At 53.4% G+C, this 16856-nt stretch overlaps 1 protein-coding gene and 1 pseudogene across 4 annotated transcripts in view; one reads left to right on the top strand and one right to left on the bottom strand.

The window, feature by feature from the left end:
• The window catches only part of Nacc1 (nucleus accumbens associated 1), a 17673-nt gene extending 2247 nt beyond the window's left edge, over positions 1 to 15426 (top strand). For 2 of the 3 annotated variants that reach the window (XM_023720094.1, XM_004635538.2), the window contains 5 exons: positions 10766 to 11665; positions 11748 to 11921; positions 12303 to 12408; positions 12490 to 12587; positions 13000 to 15426. In XM_023720094.1, the coding sequence (XP_023575862.1) occupies positions 10766 to 11665; positions 11748 to 11921; positions 12303 to 12408; positions 12490 to 12587; positions 13000 to 13259 (1538 nt within the window). In that variant the 3' untranslated portion in view covers positions 13260 to 15426. Of the gene's footprint in view, positions 1 to 185; positions 607 to 10765; positions 11666 to 11747; positions 11922 to 12302; positions 12409 to 12489; positions 12588 to 12999 lie in introns of those variants that run through there. The other variant, XM_023720095.1, reaches the window with a different exon arrangement.
• On the bottom strand, positions 4003 to 4458 carry LOC101572034 (annotated as a pseudogene). The gene has a single exon (XR_001117178.2). The product of XR_001117178.2 is annotated as a 40S ribosomal protein S17 pseudogene (transcript).
• Positions 15427 to 16856: the final 1430 nt, after the last annotated feature.

Here is a 16856-nt window from a genome sequence, read left to right as displayed (position 1 = left end):
GGGGGGGCGGGTCACATGAGGTCAGGGATCGGGGAGGTACCCGTATCTTGGGGGGGTCGTCAGGTAAGGGGAGGGGCTGCGGGAGGAACTCTAGGAGCTGCGAGAAAAGGAGAGCTTTGGTCTAGGCTGGCCGGCATGTGGGAGCAGGTCAGGAAAACGAGTGTGACTAGAGGGACATGACAAACTGTACCCCGACGTCTCTTCCCAGTGTTTGTGCCGGGCTGGACCCGGGGCTTTCCTCTTTACTTCCCACACCTCGTCCCTGAAGGCTCTGCCAGCTGCTCAGAGGCGCAGGCCAGCGGGTGGGTGTTGGTGTGGGCAGCGGCGGACGAGGTCTGGAACGGAACGCCTCTCGCGGGCATCTTGTTTACCACGTGGGTGGTCCTCGCCCTCTCCGCCCCTGCTCGAATGCCCTCGGGGAGGTGGCCCCGATGGACGTGGGGGGTGGTGGTCCTGAATTCCTTGGGAATCGGTCCGAGGGCACTATACTAGGGCTCTCCCTGCACCCTGTCCCTGAGCCTGAGCTCAGTTCATCTCAGAAGTGAAGAATTGGAGAGATGAATGACTAAAGTTTGTTGTTGGTTGTGTCGCGGAGATGTTGACAAGGTAAAGGCAGGTCACAGAGCAGCGTTTAAAGGGGTGGAATCGGGTATTTAAATCCTGGGGAGGCCTTGGGGACTCCTGATCCCCTCCAGTTCTTCTTGGGCCGGGTCCAGGGCTGAGCTCACTGGCCGGTTGAGCTCACTGATTGCTCACTGTCACCGGGTCCTCTTAGGTTCTCTCTGGTGCAAAGGGAGGAGCAAGGGGGTGTGGTCCTTCTGTGTAACATGATTAGAGAGTGGTCCGTCTGGGATTGACTGACCAGCGTAATCCCATGGGTGCCCAAATTGTCCTACCATGGATGTGAAGTGGAGGGATTCTCTGCTGTCCCTCTGAACCTTTCCTTGTGTCCCGAGAGGGTGGCTCAGTCCCCTTGCAGATAAACTGAGCATTACTGGAGTCCCGAGGGGCTGGAGCAGGGAACCACCTTTCAGACTGGTTACACCTTACCTCCATTCTCCTGGGGGCCCAGAAGTCAGGGGTCCTCCAGATAACATCGGGATGTTGCTAGCTCTAGAGTGGGGCTTTGCTTTTCGTGCCTCAGCTGTTTTCTCTCCAGGCTGCCCCAGGTGTTACTACTCTTGGTACACTAATTGTTGCCTGTTACCAGGGTGTCCGAGGGACTTGACTTTGGGATCCTGGGTCTTACCATGAGCCTCAAACTGCTGGGTTGAGTGTTATCACCTGGTTCTTCCGGTCTAATGATGGCTTAATGGTTTATCAGCCTGATTTTCTCATGTCTTAAGGTCCCAGTAGTTCCCAGAACTCCTACAACTAATAACTTGATCCTGATCCCTTTTCCCTGCCCTGGCTGCTCATGTGTTCTGGGAGGGGTGTGGGAGCCTGCTGCCTGCCCCTCAGGAAACAACTTTGCATTTGCCATGTGTTCGGTCCTCTCTTTGTTGCTTCAGGTGACCTTTGGGGTCTCAGTGTGCCTCTCACTAAGCCCTGTTTTTATGGCACCAGCCTCCTCCAGTGTCACCTCAGGGCCTTTGCACCTGTTTCCTTCATCTTTTGTTTCAGGCTGTGTCTTGCAGACATTAACATCTTATTTCTTGCCTGGTTGGGACAGGGATCTCTAGTTTCTGCTGAACCAGGGTCAGGGATGGGTGGAAGTTGGGCCTGATTTGGGGGAGGTGTCAGGCAGGACCTTTCCCTGGAGCTGGAGAAGGTACTGGTAATAACTTGAGATGTACTGCTAGGCAAGCATATCCCTGCATACTGCTGAGGGAACAATTTCTCTTTTGTGTACTGATTCCCCGCTAGGAGCTAGGGAAGCAGCCAGCCCTCTGAGTGACTTGGGCGCCTGGGCTGCAGGTGACCTGCCTCAGACAAGGAAGGGTCCAGAGAGTAGAGGGTGCTGTGTGTTTGTGAAAATACGGTAGTATAACAAGAGGAAGACAGCGCAGTGAAGAGCCAGGAGGGGTGGAGAGATTTCGGTTGGGTGGTCAGGGAAGGCTTCCGGGAAAGCTTTGGACAGAATAATAAGAGATGAGTGGGGGAGGGGTGCCGGAGGCAGGAGGAGACCGCATTCAAAGCTTTTGTTGAGTTTGTGCCAGGCTCCCACTAAGCACTTGAAACATTCTGTCTTGTGGGAAGGAGGGATAACCCTGGTGTGGAGACAGATTCTTAGTGCTGCTTGCATAAAGGAGAAACCCTATCTTCGTTTTGTGAATCTCCCCAGCCCCTTAAGATGTTCATACACCTTGGCCTGCATCCAGCATCTTTTAAAATCTGACCTACTGGGGCTGGTGAGATGGCTCAGTGGTCTAAAGCACCTACTTAGAACAAGCTTAGCAAACACAGGGACCGCAGTTCAATCCCCCAGCACCACATGCCAGCCAAACCCCCTGGTGGGCTGAGCTGGCCACACACACAAATAAATTTTTAAAAAAATCTGACCTACTACTGGCTGGATCGTGGGGAGCCCCAGCAGGCACTTAAGCTGGGCTCTAAAAGATCTGGGGTTTGGTCCATCTGATCTCGTAGTAGGATAGATCCATAGGATGGACTGGGAGGGTTGGCCCAGAGGCCAAAGGCAGAGATTCCAAAAGTTTCATGGTTGCTGGGTGAGGCTTGACCCTGGAGTTTGGAGTCATAACCAGAGCCTATGAGACTCGATCTTGCCAGGTCTCAGTGGGACACCTGAGCTGTGCCCTGGGCAGTGGCCTCAAAACATGGAGCCAGCTTTGGAGTCTTGTAACCTTGCTCCCTCTTAGTGGCGCTGAGCAGGGCTCCATGCTCAAACTGAGCTGCAAGTCCATAGCTGGAGGTGCTGCATGTTGTCATCCTTTCCTATGCAGAGTAGCCTTCACTCCCCATTATCCCCAAAGCCTTTGCTGCTGGCCCTTACTTCCTTGCATTTGTTCCCTGGAGAACCCTCTGACTGCAGTCTAGGCTTGTCAGGATCTGGCTGTGCCAGACTGCTCTGTGTATGGCTGCTGTTACTGTTGCCCTTCCCTGCCTTAGCAGAGGTCTCAGTGTCCTTGAAAATTTGGGGACCTCTCCTGATGCATGAGGTTGTTGGCCAGGTGAGCAGGTGGTGCCATGCAGAGCCCTATGGCCAGAGCCACTTTGCTGAGCCGTGAGACTCTTTCAGAGCTCTTGGCCTCATTTTAATTTTGGGAAATGTTTTTTTGGGTTTTGTTTGTTTTGTTTTTTGGTCTTTTTGAGACAGGGACTCACTTTGCAGTTCAGGCTGGCCTTGGGCTCACTTTGTAGTTCAGGCTGGTCTTGAACTCTCAATGATCCACCATGCCCAGCATCTTTTTGGTTTTTTGAGATGGTCTGATGGTGTAGTTGGTCCTTGGTTTTGTTTAGAGACAAGGTCTCACTGTTTCAGTCTGGCCTGGATCTTAACAACCTTCGTGTCTCAGCCTCCTGAGTGCTGGGGTTATAGGCATGTGCCACTGTGCCCAATGTAAAAATGGGTTGAGAACTGACTTTGTAACCCAGGGTGACCTTTATGGTGATCTTTCTGCCTCAGCTTCTTAAGGGGTAGGGTTACAGGTGTGTACCACTATGCCTGGCCTAGAGCTCTTGACGTTTTGAGTCTTTGCTTCCCGCTCTGACAAAAGGAACAAGCAGTCATGCCTGTCCTGCAGTGTTCTCAACCAGGGCAACCCTGCCCCCTCCAAAGACACTTGCAGTGTCTGGGGACATTCTGTGGTTGTTACAGGGCATGTAGGTGTGCTGCTGTCTAGGAGGCCAAGGCGCTAGGGGCACAATAAACAATGTCCTGCCCCAGAGAAGGGTCTGGGCACCTCTTCCCTGTGTGCATTGTGAGGATTACACTCGCAGGTGGCTTCAGTGTAACAGGACACAGCTGTGAAGAAACAGTTACGAAGGCACCCTCAGGGACTACTGCCCTTTTTTTTTTTTTTTTTTTTTCATTGTCCCAAATTTATTGACATTACAGCACAGCAAAAAGATTCAAACAGCTCCACGTGGTGTTTTGAAATTCATCCCGATGGTAGGCTGTGTGACCTGCAGGTTGGAGAGGCTGCCGAAGTCCAAAAGCTTCAGCATTTCTTTAGTGTCAGGATCTACTTCAATGATTTCCTGATCCAAGGCTGAGACCTCAGGGACGTAATTATCTCTTCTTTCTCTCTCCTCCTCCTGCAACTTGATGGAAATACCCCGCACAGGGCCCCTCTGTATCCGCTTCATCAGATGTGTGACATAGCCTGCTATCTTGTTGTGGAGCTTCTTGCTGGGGATGATGGCGATTTCCTCGCACACGCGCTTGTTGGTGTGGAAATCGTTTCCCAGGCGCGTATAGTACTTCTCAATGATCACGCGGGCTGCCTTCTTCACTGTCTTGGTATGAACGCGGCCCATGTTGGCGGGTCCCAAGGAAAGAGGCACTACTGCCCTTTAATCACGTAAAATCTGAAGTTTTGAGAGAAAGTGAGAGGCTTAGGATGTCCTTCCTGCTCTTGGAGAGTTTACAGTTCAGGGAGGGGGCCAGGGCACAAATGGGTACAAATCTTATGACTCTGACTAACCCAACCTTCCCGGGTTCTCGAATCAGCTGCATGGGGAGCTGATTCTGTCAGCCTGATAGGAAGGCAGTGTCATAAATACCTTCCAGGAGGACCATTGGGAGCCTGGAATTTTGTTGGATTTGAGCTCAATAGTACAATCTGCCCTGTGTGTCTGCAGGTTCCTCAGATTTCAGCGAAAACCAGCTAGAGGGTATTTGAAAAATTATAGAATGTTACAAACACAGGTTCTTGCCACTTCTTAGATCTTACAGTGTGACAGGTCTGTAGCCCTGACATTGTACTACAAGTCAATTGGACAGTACTTACAGTTTGTAGAAGGACACATATAGATTTTATGCAAAAAAAAAAATACTGTTGACACACAGATTACTTGAATATCTGTGGACCTTGGTGGCTTGGAGGGTTCTGGTGTAACTCCATCCATGACTGCCCAGGTACAGCTAGCATGACACAGCCTCCTGCCAGGTTCTGCATGTCATCAGTGTGTCTCAGCACCCCATTTCTAGCAAGCCATTCTTCCCCTATCCCCTACCTCCTTCCTGTCAATCACGTCAGTCATGGGTGTCTCCTCTGGCCTTTGTATTGGCTGATTATCCCCCTGCCTTGTTTTTGGGTCTGGACCTACTCAGAAGTGGCCTGGTATCATGGCCAGCTGGTGTGAGAACAGAAGCAGAGCTGCTGTTTGGCCTTGGAGCAGGAGTTGGGGCTGACCAGAGTGGAGTACTGTGAGGAGGCTGAGACAGTTGGGGAGACTGCCCTTGTGCCACTTCGATCCCCAAGGGACGCCTGAGAGGGAAAGGGGAGATGCCAGGCAGCCAGTGAGACTCCCAGTTCTGGAGGTTAAAGCATCCCAGCTGTTTGTGCTCTGGCTTCTCAGCACTCCTTGTTCTTATCTGTGAAATGGGTGTGTCCCCATGTCTCACCTCAGTGCTTCTTCTCAGTCTGGAAAGCTGTGCAGACCAGGGCTGCCCTGGGGTTGTTACGTGGTCCTGGCCCCATTTCCATCTGTCAGGTGTAGGATGCCTCAGGAGTCATGGAGAGAGGAGCCTCCACAGAGTGCCTGCTGCCCACAGTAGACAGGCACACAGTGGGAGCTGCTTTGACTAATCTGTCAGGGCTATGAATCTGACTCCAGCCTTTCAGGGAAAGAAAAACTGAATCAAATATGCATGTGTTTAAAAGGCACCTTCCAGCAGCAGCCCCACAGCCAGGCAGGATGTGGCTCCTCAGGGAGTTTACCTGCATGGCTCACCAGCGCTAAGCCCTGGTCGCCTGTACTGCCTCCTGCACCTGCGCCCCACATGGGCTGTGCTCTGTGGGTCCTCACCACCTGAAGACTGCCATGCTAATGCTGGGAATTAAATCCAAGGGTGCTGCAGCATTGAACTATGTCTCCAACTCCCTGTTTTTTTGGGGTTTTTTGGAGGGTGCTGTTGAGGCAACACCTGCTAGGTTTATCTGGGTAGCACTCAGACTTTTTTTTTGGCGGAACTGGGGATTGAACTCAGGCCGTTTCGCTTGTCAGACAAGCACTAATTCTACTGAGCCATCTCCCCAGCCCCAGGACTCAGACTTGAAGTTCTCCTGTCTTAACCTCTCAGAATGCTGGGATTATAGGCATGTGCCATCTTGCAGGGAAAAGGTTAGTTGGTTATTTTATTTATTGTCCTTTCTGGTGTGTGAGCATAGAACCCAGGGCCTCTGTGTTAGGTGAGCACTTAACTGCCAGGCTATGCCTCTGGTCCCCATAGGAATGTATTGCTCACAGCACTGGAGACTTAGAAACCCAAGATCAAGGCACCAGTGGGTTCTGTGTCTGATGAGGGGGCCTGGTTCTCAGCATTGGGAGCTTGATGCTGAGGATGGAGCTGTCATCCCCTCCCCAGTACAAGGAGTTGTATTGGACAGCTGGGTGTGGTGGCACATACCTAGGACTGGGGAAGCTGAGGCAGGAGGATCACTTCTCCTGAGATTGAGGATCGCTCTTCCTCTTGAGTTTAAGGCCAGCCTGAAGTGCAGAGTGAAACTCTGTCTCAAAAAGACAATCATAAAAAGGGCCGGGTAGATGACTCAGTGGAATAAGCGCTTCCCTGGCAAGCATAAAGGCCTGAGTTCAAACCCCGGTTCTGAAAAAAAAAAAAAAAAAAAAAAGGTACCAAAAAGACAATCATATTAGGCAGGCGTAGCTACACTCCGTGTTGGAGTGCTTATTGACATCTGGTGTGTGGGTTTGATCCAGATTACCTCCCAAAAGAAAAGAAAAATGTGTGTTTCTTATTTTGCCATGAGAGGGGTAGAACTTGGGGCCTCAGGCATGGTGGACAAGCACTCTGCCACTGAGCTACTTCCCAGGCCTGATAGTTTTTGTTTTGATGCTGAGAATGGGACCTAGGACCTTGCTGATGTTAATCAAATGCTAAACCACTGACCTACACCCTCCCTAAAATTTACAGGAACACAAGCATTAAAGCCATAACACGTTAGTGCTCACAATTTCTGTGTCTTTCTTTTTTGAGACAGTCTCAAGTCTTGTAGCCCAGGCTGGCCCTGAGTTTATGGTGGTCCTCCTGCTTCGGCTTCTAGAGAGCTGGGCTAACAGGCTTGCGCCACTATGTCTGGCTATTTTCTGTGCCTTTGACAGTTCCCCAGGAGCCTGAGATCTGTTGCCCCTGCTTATGCTGGCTGAAGATTCCTGAGTGCTTTTCCCAAACAGCAAGCAGTTTCCATTCCCAGGAATAGTCTGGCTGGCATGTGACTCAACAGCCGTGAGAGCCACCATCCACTCAGGGCTTGGAGCCCCAGCTGGGACCCTGGCTGTAGGCCACCCCTGGGGCAACTGGCACTTCGTGCATGGCCAGATTAGTGCTTCTGAGCTTTACTGCTGTTTAGACACATTATCGAACAGAAAAGAATGAGAAAGTGATAGGAACAATTACCCATGAATTCTGTAGACAGGTCAACTGTGTGTGGTCACAGCAGTGAGCCATACAGGTAAACTCCCTGACTCCCAGGAGCCAACTTGGAGCTGGCATTGTGGCACGCACCTTCCATTCCAGGGTGCTGGGGGGCTGGTGTTTGAGGTCTTGGTTGGGTTGAGGCAAGAACTGTCACTTCAGTGTGCAGATTGCTGCCTTCATTCTTCTACCCTTCTTTTTTTTTTTGAAAATATTTACTTTTTTTTCTTTTCAAAGTTTTAATGATAAACATATAGCAATGAGACAGTTTCAAATCAAATCGAAAGTACAGTTTCAACAAATAATACACTGCATACATTCTTCCTAGTGGTTAATTGCTGTACAAGATGCAGACTTGTGATCCTACTTACATCATTAGAAAAAATCATTCTATTCATTAAGAGAATGCAACTATATATCTATCCTAACCACTTTGAATACACAGATACAAAATGGACATTCATAGTTATACCCCAATTTTTTTTAAGTTCCGTTGTTGAATATTATAGGTGTGTAAACTCAGCAATCTTCTACCCTTCTAACCCTACTAAGACTTAATTCCCTCCCAAAGACAGGTCCTGTGAATTCTTCATAGACGTAGGACATAGTCTCCAGCAGAGCCTCAAGATAGAGCAGGATGCCTTCAGGTCGCAGCTTCTGTAGGAGGGCTATGCTTTCAGCCTGCCATAGTCCCTCCAGGTCAGTTCTAATGTTTCCTGTCATAGCAAAGTTGCTGGGCTGGCTCAGAGCATAGTAAGACCCTGTAGTGTTGAGGGTTTAGTGTGAGAGGTGAGTACAGGCACCACGCAGAAAAGTGAAGAACTGGTGGACGCTCCAGGCTGAGGCAGAGCCAGCCACACTGGGGGACACCACCCCTTTACCCATTATCCCTGACCCAAGACTTAAGCACCTTTGATCCAGTGGACTTGCGGACAGCCAGCCTCTGCTGTTGGCTGCTCTGCGTGGTGGGGACAGACGTGGCAGGTTGAGAAGCCTTGACTCTGCCGATACTATGCACCCTACCAGTTACACAGCCAGGAACCTGGAGCTGTCTCTCGTGGAGCCCAGTGTGTTGAGAGTGCTCAGGGATGGACAGAAAGTCACTGGGATCTCTGCAGCATGCACACCTAGGCCCCTGCTCTCCAGCGTCACGGGAAGGGCCCTTGGCGCTCTTGGCTGAGCCTTTTATACCAGTTGCCTATGCATCTGCATTGCTATTTGGGGGCTGACAAGCACCAGGCTCTAAGGCTGGGGCTGCCTTAGGGAAAGAAGCTGGATCCCAGGGCTTGTGGCCTGCATTTCCATTGCCTCCTGCTTCCCGCAGAACTTCAGGGCTTCAATTGCCCCGTGCTCCCTGTGTGCTGAGTACCCACCAAGACTCATCATTTACCTGTGGGGCACCCACTGAGGATGGTCTGGGATTGGGCTTGCCAGTGTAGCATAACAGCTCTGGATGCAGCATTTGTGCTGTATTATGAGTTAGGTCATGTATAGGAAGGTTCTCTGGAAATGCAGTTTGTCCCATCTTGTATGGGGCACTTGAATGTGTGGTGTGTGGCATCTGCCAGGTGCTTTCCTGTCATGGGACCAAATAAATGATATCTGTGACTTGAGAGTTTAGTTTTGACTCCATTTCAGAGGATTCCACTGGCCCGCAGGCAGAACTGGCAAGATCAGAGGGCATGGTGGGATAGCTGCTCACCTGCAGCAGCCAGGAAGTAGGGAAAAGGGAAGCAGGGACCCCCCCCCAGCCCCACCCCACTGTGCAATTGCATGGTCAGCCCCAAGCTGATCCCAGGGTAAGTCTGCTGCTAGGTCAGTGTGCTTGGACCTGGTCACCTTCTGGAAGTCCCATCTCTAAACGTGGGACATCCGGGAGATATTTTAAGTCTAAACCACAACAGTATCTACCCCAGGGAGTTTCTGTGTGTGCATGCGTGTGTACACATGCATGGGGCATTGCGTTGGCAAAAGTCACATGTGGCTATGTGCAGGGTGCTTCGGATACAACCTGGACCTGGCACATGCTGGGCAGGTGCTTTGCCCCAAGTTGTACCCCTGGCACTCCCCTGTCTTTATGCTAGTGGCTATGTAAGTTGACATCAGTGTGATTGGTATTGGCATTTCCCTGGTGACGCTGGTGGTTTTGTGTAACTTCAAGGGTGTCATTGAGCCAGCAAGGCCAGACTCCTGACCCTTGTATTGTATGCCCTTGAGAGGTGGGAGTGGGAGTAGTTTGCACTGCTGCATGGGGGACCCCCCCCAATTTTTAGGCAGGCTCCCTCAGCATTCAAGTATCTGGGTGTGAGTGTATTTCTACCCTAACTGCAGAGGGACAATGCTTGGCTGCTGTGCCTTGTAGGTGACTTACAGATTGGACAATACAGTCGGCTTTCAGTATCCATGGGTTCTGTATCTTCAGATTCAGTCAGTTGCACATCAGAGACTGAAAAATATTTCTGTGAATTAAAAATATTTAAGAGAAAAATTGGCATTCAAGCTGAGTGTGGTGGGCTTGAAGGGAGATGACTCAGTGGAATAAGTGCTTCCCTGGCAAGCGCAAGGGCCTGAGTTCAATCCCCAGTCCCACATTAAAAAAAAAAAAAAAAAAACACCTGTCTTTCAAGATGAGCGTGGTGGGATTCAGCTGTCATCTCAGCATTCGATAGGGAGGGTGATGCAGGAGGAGCTCAAGTTAGAGCCCAGCCTGGATAGTTTAGCTACTTGGTGAGATTCATCTTACAGTTGAGCAAAAAGGTTCTGGGTTCCATTCCCAGTGCCTCTAAGAAAAATTGCATCTGTACTGTGTGTAGACTTTTCTTGTCATTCTTCCAACACCATTATGTAGTGATTGCACCTCCTCCTGCATCACCTATTACTATGGAGAGATTATGTAAAATCTCCCAAATGATGTGCATGCCTTCTTTGCAAATATGGAGCCATTTGATGTAAGGGACTTGGACACCCACAGATTTTGCTCTCCACGGGGACCTCAGGCAGCCACCCTCCTTGGATACTAAGGTATAACCCATATGTCCTAAAGGCAAGAGTATACCAGGACATGAGGTAAGGTGGGCCTATGCAAGCCTATCAGAGATAACAGATTGTGTTGTAGGTGTCTTAAGTTCCCACCCACTGACGCCCAGCCCTGAGGGACTACATTTGACCACTTTACCCTATTGTCTCTCCCTGTCTGCTGTGCAGCCGCCGCCATGGCCCAGACTCTGCAGATGGAGATCCCAAACTTCGGCAACAGCATCCTTGAGTGCCTCAATGAGCAGCGGCTGCAAGGCCTATACTGTGATGTGTCGGTGGTGGTTAAGGGCCATGCCTTCAAGGCCCACCGGGCTGTGCTGGCTGCCAGCAGCTCCTACTTCCGGGACCTGTTCAATAGTAGCCGGAGTGCAGTGGTAGAGCTGCCAGCGGCCGTGCAGCCACAGTCCTTCCAGCAGATCCTCACATTCTGCTACACAGGACGGCTGAGTATGAATATGGGTGACCAGTTTCTGCTCATCTACACAGCTGGCTTCCTGCAGATCCAGGAAATCATGGAGAAGGGCACTGAGTTCTTCCTCAAGGTGAGCTCCCCAAGCTGTGACTCCCAGGGCCTGCATGCTGAGGAGGCCCCGTCGTCGGAGCCGCAGAGCCCCGTGGCGCAGACGTCGGGCTGGCCGGTCTGCAGCACGCCGCTATCCCTGGTGTCTCGGGTCAAGACAGAGCAGCAGGAGTCGGACTCCGTACAGTGTACACCTGTGGCCAAGAGGCTGTGGGATGGCAGCCAGAAGGAGGCTGGAGGTGGCAGCGGGGGCAATGGCAGCCGCAAGATGGCCAAGTTCTCCACGCCAGATCTTAACACCAACCGGACGCCCCAGCCAGCCCCGGTGGTTGCAGCCGTGGTGGCAGCTGGGGGCATGATGAGTGGGCCTAGCACATCTGAGCGGACCAGCCCAGGCACCTCAAGCGCCTACACCAGTGACAGCCCCGGCTCCTACCACAATGAGGAGGATGAGGAGGAAGATGCAGGCGAGGAGGGAACAGACGAGCAGTACCGGCAGATCTGCAACATGTACACCATGTACAGCATGATGAACGTTGGCCAGACAGGTAGGGTGATGCCATGCACACCAACCTGGGCTTACATGTGGATGTGCGGCACACATGCACATCCTTTGCTCTCTCCTTGCAGCTGAGAAAGTAGAGGCCCTTCCTGAGCAGGTGGCCCCTGAGTCCCGCAGCCGCATCCGGGTGCGACAAGACTTGGCATCTCTCCCTGCTGAGCTCATCAACCAGATTGGCAACCGCTGCCACCCCAAGCTCTATGATGAGGGGGATCCCTCAGAGAAGCTGGAGTTGGTGACAGGTATGCTGACCACACCTATCTCCAGATCCCTGTCTCCTACCTACGTCCCCTGTCACTGTGACGGGCTTTAGGTGCTCCCAACTGTTTTCCATCTGGGCTGATGTGGGTATGGCTGTATGGTGTAGCTCAGGGCCATCTAGGGCATGGGGGTTGCCTGCAGCAGTGCCTTGGGCCTCTGCTTCCTCCCAGCTGCCCTCTCTGACCTGAGGCACCCTGGTCTGTTTGCCACTTTATAGAGATGGCCCTGCTGGCCTTGATGTAGGGCCTGGCACAGAGCAACAGGGCAGGCCCCTCTGAGTGCCTCAGGCCAAAGAGAAGGATGTGTGGGTTTTGAGAAAGGAACAGGGGAACATGGAACACCTTTGCCACCTCCCTTACCAGGCACCAACGTGTACATCACAAGGGCACAGCTTATGAACTGCCATGTCAGCGCGGGCACGCGGCACAAGGTTCTGCTGCGGCGGCTTCTGGCCTCCTTCTTTGACCGGTGAGGCTTTCACCAGGGAAAGGGAGGGTGGCCCCACACCCTCAGCCGCAGGTACTGACTACCATATCCCATCACCCCCAGGAACACGCTGGCCAACAGCTGTGGCACTGGCATCCGGTCTTCCACCAACGATCCCCGACGCAAACCACTGGACAGCCGTGTCCTCCACGCCGTCAAGTGTGAGTTGCTTTCTAGGGCATAAGGGTTCGGGTTTTGTGTGTCTCCCTCCTGTGTTTCCCCTGAGGTGAGGGAGGGCTGGATTTGATGCCAAGGAAGATTCTGAGGTGCAGCCTGGGCTTGTTGGGAGTGGATGTAATCAGACTGTTCATGGTTGGGGATGATGCTGATGGGAGGGGGCCCTATGGGTACAGAGGGTCTCCTGCTTTGGGCATTTAATTATGGCAGGGTGGACGTGAACAGGCAGAGCCTGCCAAGGGGCCACTCCCTATGCTGCCAGCCCACTGTCAGGGGGAGGGTCCAGGTGTTTAGGTTCTATCAGGTGATGCCAGCTCTTTAGGAAACTGGGCGTTCCCACCAAACACACTGTGCCCACTTGGTCAAGCTTGGTCTGAGAGACTGCTCTGCCCACAGACTACTGCCAGAATTTTGCCCCCAACTTCAAAGAGAGCGAGATGAATGCCATCGCGGCTGACATGTGCACCAATGCCCGCCGTGTGGTGCGCAAGAGCTGGATGCCCAAGGCAAAGCCGCCCCTGGCAGAGGGTGATGCCTACACTTCTTTCATCAATGACACCGGCAAGATGGAGCCAGACATGATGGGCATGGAGCACAGCTTCGAGACGGCCAGCCATGATGGCGAGGCGGGCCCCTCGGCAGAGGTCCTCCAGTAACGCATGGGGCCCTCCCCGCGGGCTGTCACACTCCCTTCCTGTCACACACCCACCACCATCTTGGTCACGAGCTACTGTCTACCCCTCCCCACAACCCGCGGGGGGCGCTGCATGCTCCCAGCCCCTCTGCCTCACTGTTCCCCCCCTTCCCCACTGGAGCCAGGTGGAGAGGGTGGGCCGCCTGGGACACACGTGCAGTAGGGAGCCCTGTCCACCTCCTAGCTCTCTGGTCATTCCAGCTCCCAGGCCTGGCTTGGGGAGGAGCCGGCCTGGGGGGCCCTGGGGACTCGGGTTACCTGGGTGCTCTCAGGACCCCTCCACCATCTCCCAGTGCTTCCATGTCTCCAAAGCGCCTTCCTGTCTCTGTCCCTCGTCTGTCCCTGTGCCTGGGGGCTGGGTAGGCGAGGCTGTGGGACTCTACTGCACAACTAGGGAACAGGCTCAGATGAGGCCCAGAGCAACCCTGAAGCCCACAGATGGAAGGTGGCCAGGGTGGCCCACACCCCTCTCCTGGCACTGCCGTTTTGTTACTGTCATCCCATAGGTCCCCTGGGGCCCAAGTGAGGCTGGTCCTAAGTGAGGGGGGCTCTTGAGGAGCGACGGGTCTCAGAGGCCAGGAGAACGGGGTCTTGGGCTCAGCGCTTGTGGATGTTCACGTGTGCGTGTGTACGTTTGCTTTCAGAATAGATGGAGGTGGGAAGACCCGGGTTGGACTCGGGGGAGCAGGAAGGGTGACAGAGTGGTCACCCTTCCCCATCAGCACCCTACCCCTCAGCAGGGCTCCCAGCCCCTCGCCCCCTGTACATACTTTTTAAGAATTTTTTTAGTGAATGAACTATTGAAGCATAAGATTTCCTTTTATTTTTCAAACCAACGGGACTGTGTCTGAGGTCCCCCTGAGGGCCAGGGGGCCATGGAAGGCAGGATAAGTGGGCAGGCTGAGTGTGTGCATGGGTGGAGTATGGGTGCCTGGGCCTCAGTGGGTCCAGCTAGCCCCTCCCTTCCCCACCCCATGGCTGCAGTGTTTTGGGGTGTCCCAGGCCTTGGCTGATGACTGAGCTCAGTCCTGGGGAACCAGGGGAGGACCTATGTCCATTGTTAGCGGTTGTTTGTGGAATTTTTCTCTCACCATTCCTTTTTTATTGCCCTGAGTGAGTGGTTGTGGTTTGAGTTGTAGATGTGAACACAGAGGCTGCCCCCAGTCGTTTCTCCCCCTGCACACTTGCTCAGCCCTGCCAGCCCTGCCCAAACCCCTGGCTCCCAGCTCCTCTTCCCAGGCAGGGGTAAGGTGGGGGTTGGGGCCAGCGGTGGGTGGGACCCAGGACTGGGCCCTGGTTTGGAGATGGTCCCCAGCCTGCCAGGTTCCCTCCTGACATCGGCTTGGTGCCGGGTGAGGGTGTTGGGCCTGCTCCCTGGGTCCAGCCCGGCACCTCGGCCCTGGGGTACAGGGGGGTGGGGAGTCGGCACCCTCAGCTAAGCACAAGCACCTTAGTCGCACTCCCCCTCCACCCACTTCAGCGCTGATCCCAAAGCACAATGTCCTGGTCACTTGGCAGGCAGCAGGCCCTGAGGGGCCCCAGCCAGACCCCAGAGAAAGCATAGTCCCAGGAGCTCCTCCTCACCCATTCCCACTCTTCCTCTAGCGGGGTGCCCTGCAGAGCTGGGTGGGTGGCAGAGGCCCTGGGTTTCAGGGACCCCAGGAGGTGCTCCTGGCTCCCTGGGGGAAGTGGGGGAGGGGAAGGGGTGCAGGGGAGGAGACTCCTCACTAGGAGAGCCAAAGACAGGGTTGTGCCTTACCCGGGAGCCACCCCTGCGCCCACCGCTTGCCAGGTGGCCAGCTGCCCATCCCATCCCTGCCCATCCTCCCAGTCCTGCTGAGCTGCATGGTCCCCCCACCCTGGGCAGTCCGGAGGAACAGGAAAGGAAAATTCCATCTAGAAAAGCAAAGGACCCTTGGGCCCTCTCCCCAGCTCCACTGGCCGCCCACACCCTTCTCAGGGGACAGGTCACCCCCATCCACGTGAAGTGCCAACGCCCTCCCCGTCCCGGGCCGAACCCCCACCCCTCCCTGGCCCGAAGTGAGATTGCACATTAACTACTGTAAGGAGCGGAGTGGGCGTTAGGAAATGTGAACCTGACGAGAATAAACAGACGCCTTTGTAACAGCCCTGTGCCTGCTGCTCACTGGGGTTGGGTAGGCAGGGCTCCAGGGAGCTGGGCAGTGGCCGCCCTCTCCATGCCCCTGCTCCTACTCAGATTTTCCATGAGTTGGAGGGGTGGCTCTGGGGCCCAAAGCCCTGTCTTCCACAGTGCTGGAATTATAGTTGTGTGACACCACTTGTAATGTGTGTCTACCAGCTTGAACCACCAGTGATACATGTATGGCTGTCCCATCTGGTGCCTTGAGTCACTCATGGGCTGGCCCTATAACGCCTGATGGGACATTCATGTGTGCACAGCCAGGTTACACCTGTCAGTGAATATGTTAAAGCACTAGGTGATACACAGTGGTACACACCTTTAATCCCAGCACTGAGGCAGAGGTAGGAAGTGGGATGTGATTTGTGAGGAATGACATCTGTCTCAAACCAAAACCAAGATGTATTAAAAGATGTTCAGGTCTGTGTCTATGATGATCTCCCTGAGGCACAGAAAAAGCAGATGATATGGAGGCTAACCTTTCCAAGCTTAAGAAACCTGAATTTTCAGTGGTAACAAGCTACCTACCCATTGTTAAAAGTGGCCACTGGATCCCCTAGTGTGTTGTGTAGGAGTGGCTTGGGGATTGCCACAGGTGTCCCACCAAGGTCCCTTAAATTGACAGCACTCCAAAAGATGCCAGCGGGTGTAAATAGTGCTGGATTTTACTTCCAACTTGGCACCCTTAAGGCACAGGCAAATAGCTCTGGGGTCCAGGGCAGGATATAGGTGGACATGTGTTCCAAGATCTCCCTGCCTCTGCCACCTCTTATGGGCACTTGGGGCAGAACCAGTGGTGCAGGGTTTAGCTCAGGGTTCCACCAACTGGATGAGAGCCTTGGGGACAGGTGGCTGGCCCCGCTCCTCCTCTTTAAGGACAAGGCTAGCTCCAAAGTGGCACTTGGGCTCCGTGGGCACCAAAGGGCCTGGGCAACAAAAGGATAGCCATGCCCAGCAGTACCATTGCTGCAGGTCAGGGATTAAAGGGTCAGAGGTCACAGGAGGACCAGCCTGCTTGTCTCCCCCCCCCTTTTTTTTGAGACAGTCTTAGTGTATTTCAGGGTGACCTTGAAATTGCAGAGATCCTTCTGCCTCGGTCTTCTAAGTGTTGAGATTACAGGTGTGCGCCACCATGCCCAGCTGACCTTGTGTCAAGATCACCAGTACTCACCATTCAGGACATTCCCTGAGGGTCCTGTCCATTTGGGCTTGAGTGTGTTCCATGTCGTGTGCAAAGGTGTCTAATGCGCTGCCAGGACTGAGGTGGCACCTGCCTATCAGTGTCTGAGACACCCAGCCCACAGTGGGCTTCTCCAGCTGCACACATTTCCGAGCCTGAGTGCTCTGACACCAATCTAAGCTGCTGGTGCCCTAGTCCAGGATCAGCTATGGAGTAGA

This window comes from Octodon degus, unplaced genomic scaffold (assembly GCF_000260255.1).
Source record: "Octodon degus isolate 3935 unplaced genomic scaffold, OctDeg1.0 scaffold00073, whole genome shotgun sequence".
Lineage (NCBI taxonomy): Eukaryota > Metazoa > Chordata > Mammalia > Rodentia > Octodontidae > Octodon > Octodon degus.
Note: the sequence above shows the minus strand (reverse complement) of the source record. Positions and strands in the feature narration are given on the sequence as shown.